This window comes from Montipora capricornis, chromosome 8 (genome assembly GCF_036669925.1).
Source record: "Montipora capricornis isolate CH-2021 chromosome 8, ASM3666992v2, whole genome shotgun sequence".
Taxonomy (NCBI): Eukaryota; Metazoa; Cnidaria; class Anthozoa; order Scleractinia; family Acroporidae; genus Montipora; species Montipora capricornis.
Genome location: NC_090890.1, coordinates 3,362,514 through 3,366,348, shown reverse-complemented (window position 1 = coordinate 3,366,348; position 3,835 = coordinate 3,362,514). Strand labels below are relative to the sequence as shown.

At 38.3% G+C, this 3,835-nt stretch overlaps 1 protein-coding gene across 2 annotated transcripts in view; it reads right to left on the bottom strand.

Moving 5' to 3' along the window:
* Positions 1-136: 136 nt before the first annotated feature.
* LOC138060116 (retinal homeobox protein Rx1-like) overlaps positions 137-3,835 on the bottom strand; it is a 4,042-nt gene continuing 343 nt past the window's right edge. Inside the window, exons 1-3 of one of the 2 annotated variants that reach the window (XM_068905823.1) lie at positions 3,782-3,835; positions 3,472-3,629; positions 137-1,182 (exon numbers count right to left, since the gene is read on the bottom strand). The exon at positions 3,782-3,835 is cut by the window's right edge and continues 343 nt beyond it. In XM_068905823.1, the coding sequence (XP_068761924.1) occupies positions 421-1,182; positions 3,472-3,629; positions 3,782-3,835 (974 nt within the window). In that variant the 3' untranslated portion in view covers positions 137-420. The remainder of the gene's footprint in view (positions 1,183-3,471; positions 3,630-3,781) is intronic. The other variant, XM_068905824.1, reaches the window with a different exon arrangement.

Genomic DNA, 3,835 nt, shown 5'->3' with positions numbered 1-3,835 from the left:
ATTGAACGGGCTTCAGGATCGGTCAAAAGAATAACAGAACGAACAAAGATAACAATGAAATAAAGTGTTCACCAAGAGGTACGACTGTACCCATCGTTTTAGGGGGCCGTTTTAAGGAAGAAAGAATTCGGCTTAATTGTGGCGAAGATCTTTCTATTAGCAGGCCGAAAAGGCACAAGATTTTCGCTCCATTTCAAAGTAAAACGAGTTACACCGAACGGAATATATACATCTCTAAAATAGTGTAAAATGTATGGATTTAAATACTGAAAGTAACAGAAACAAAGTATTTCCAGCTGATGCGGCAACATATGTAACAGAACTAATTATAACATTTTGCGGGTCACTCAACTTGAGGAGTATTTCGTCTGGTGCCTGTACCAATCAAGTCCACAAAGAAAATGCACTTTTTTCAGTTTGTCAGCTAACATAAGATGTCCGTAACTGTTTCAAATGCTCCTCTGCTTTTGTTCTTAGTCGTAAAATACTTGAACTGCGAAAGTTTTCAAACACCTCTGTACTCCAGGAAGGCATACCCTCTGTGGGCTGGTACCTCTCCGGATGGTTTTGAAAAGTATTGTGATGCCTAGCTAAAGGAACATAAAATGGAGCTAAATTCTCAGTTACTTTATGAGTCTCTTCTTTCTCTTTGATATTAAGTCCTTCATTTTCTAGTTCTCTGCTTTCAGAATTAGCTGTTTTGTTGTCCCGCCGCGGCGGAGTATTCAAAGATGTTGTGGCAACAAAAGTAGGCTTTGAGGGGCTGCATTTACCCTCTTTAGCATTATTTTCCTTTTCTCCACCGGACGCTTCATCAAGAAGCTGGTCTATTCGAAAGCTTCTACCTATGTTTTCAGCGGAAACAGGTGGTTGTTTCTCAGACAGTGGAGGATCTTTTCGTGCCAAAATGCTCTCAATACTAAAGGAATTTGTAGACAATGAATACTGTTCATTGTTTCCAACAATCAGAGATGAAGGACTTTCATCATTATTTGTCTCCTCTGTATCCTCTTGTGACTCAGACAAGTTCCTGTCAAAGACTTCCAGAATTTTAAGTGTCACAGACGACTTTTCAACTTGGCTTTTCTCTCTCCTGCCCGGCCTTGCTTTGGTTTTTTCCTCTCTTCTTAATTTTGCTCTTCTGTTCTGGAACCAAACCTGCCCAAAAAACCGAGAACCAACCTAAGGCGTGGTGAAAACAAGTCACACAACGTCGCTCGAAAAATTCTAAAATATGGTGACTGCCGCTCAAACAACATTTATCATGAAATGAGCAACCACTGTTGGGGATGTGTCAACACGAGCTGTGTGCGACCCTTATTATGTATGTCTTTACAATCAAAATAATGAAACTCTGAAAAGCTCAAATACAACAAGAAAACAACTAAGACACTGAATATTTAAAAGCCAGACTAAAGTTTGTTAGTATAAAAATGGTACAATAAACGCGCTAATTCTCATGAACAGTACTTGTGATACTCATATGAAAAAACTAACAGCTCTTATTAGTCGTTGGGTATTTAATTTTGAGGGTGCAGGGACGTTCTTAAGAGCCAAATGAATATGAATTAGAGCCACATTGTATAAATACCATAGGCATCCGCTAATGAAGCCTTGAAAATAACATTTCCTGTAACACCCCAGACAAAGAGCTACATAACCCATAATAAATACATAATTTTTCACTGCACCCAATAAAAACAAAATCGTACTGCGGTGCAGATCTTCCTTAGTCATTTCACTCCTGGACAACATAGCGGTGGCAATAAATGTAAACAATACTCCACATTTTTGAGCGCTTTAAAAGCACCTCGAGGAATGTTTAACACTTCATAACCAAAGCAAGAAATAATTTAATATGTGAGATATATGAAATGAAACTTTAAGTCATTATACGCAAGACTTTTTAAGTAAATTACGTTTGCAAGTGTGAAAACAGATTAAAACCATGGTTGATAGGTACAATAGCTTCTCCTACTCTACAGGACATTAATCATACATAATGACCTTAGAGGGGTATTGTGACAAGCGAAAAACTGAAGGTTAAACTGGTTGAAGTGAGGAAGTAATCCTGCTGAAAAGGGCTGTTCGTTTGCATATTTTTGGCCACCAAGGTGTTTAAAAATTATAGACATTTCCCTTCAAACTGAATGTTTGTTTTACGAAGCCTCAAAGGATCGTTCGGGAAACATGAATGTTTCGTTCATTAATCAATGAGGCTTCAACACAAATATTTCCCAGATTGTACGAGCAAGAAATATTTCTTTAATTGGCATGAACATTAATCATTGAAGAGATGAATTTATTTTTTAATTAGAGCTTCTAAGAGTTTGTGTGCTTCAACATCGTGTTAAGGGAGATGATTTTCCTAATCCATTCCTTCATTTACACAAGGCACTCAGAAATTAACATTTCTAAACCATTTAACACAATTTACACAAACACCTCTGTCGGAAAACTAATTCACTGATTAGTACATAAGGTGGCAAAACGTCTGGGAGTTAAAGTCGCATCTATCCCGACACGGATGCCACCATAAATCACACCCAAGATCCATGAGAAGCCATAAATCACCTTGGCGCGTATTTGAGAGATACATCTCTAGATAGATTACTTACGCGTGTTTCGTTGCTTTTGGGGTAAATTTAAGGTTAAAGCTTAAAAATTGCGTGGAAAACGAAACAAAATCTCTGCACGAAGCCATTCTCAGGCGCTACAAACGGAAACAACTGGCGACTCGAAGACGCCAACAAACTGTTCGCCATTACTACTTGGTAACTGGTTGATAACAAAGTCGCTATTTTCAATATGGCTTCCCTGTGTATTCAAAGTTACAAAACAGTCTAGCGGAAACGTGCAATTTAATTGTGGTAGAATTATGTCTTCAGTCGGGAAGGAAAAGGAATTACTTCATGTATTTGACAAGAAGTGGTTCGCAACAATCCAGCTATGGGTCAAATTGAATTAAGTGCGCAAATCACAAACTCGCTTCGTGGGGTGTCCTTTCCATCGAACCTTATGTTTGGGAACTCCCTTGCGTTTACTTAGACGATATTTTAAGACAGCTATTCCATAGAGGGTTAACCAAATTGTAATTTTTGTGAATCCTTTCCTAAGAATTTTAATCTACGCCCGACTTTTCGAGTCCTGGCAGCCTGAATGGATGGCATGGTGTGAAAAGAACTTCAGAAGTGTCTGTGTACGTACTAAAGGTGTCAAGAAAATTATCGGTCGGACAGCTGTTGCGAAATGTATTTTACACACTCTATTCAGCAAGCAAATGTCAACTACAAGATTCGAAAGATCACGATTTTTCGACTTTGAAAGGTAGAATTCTAATTGAGTGTTGAAGAACGCTAGAATCCTTAAAATAAAATTGCAGCGGATAGCTTTAAAGTGATAACATGGAAAGTAAGTTCAGCAACAAAGGAGATTGATGAACGATGATGTATTTCTTTTCAAACTTCTTACCTGTACTCTTGATTCTAGTAAATCGAGCTTTAAAGCAAGAGCCTCTCTTGTGAACACATCTGGATACTGAGTCCTTTTGAAGACCCGCTCTAACTCTCCCAGTTGCCAAGCATCAAAATTAGTCCGGCTTCTGCGTTTCTTTGGCAAGATGGGAATTTCTGTTGAAATCGCATCACATTGGACAAACGTTAAAAACAGAAGGACTTACACGACATCATAGAGATTAGTTTAAGCACAGGGTATTTCGAAAGCTCTCAGACCAAGAAAACGAGGAACAAAAAACTGAAGCTGTTAACATTAATTTGCATACCAATGGCCTCGATGATTTCGACTTCGGAATCCGAACTCAACTCTTCAATACTTC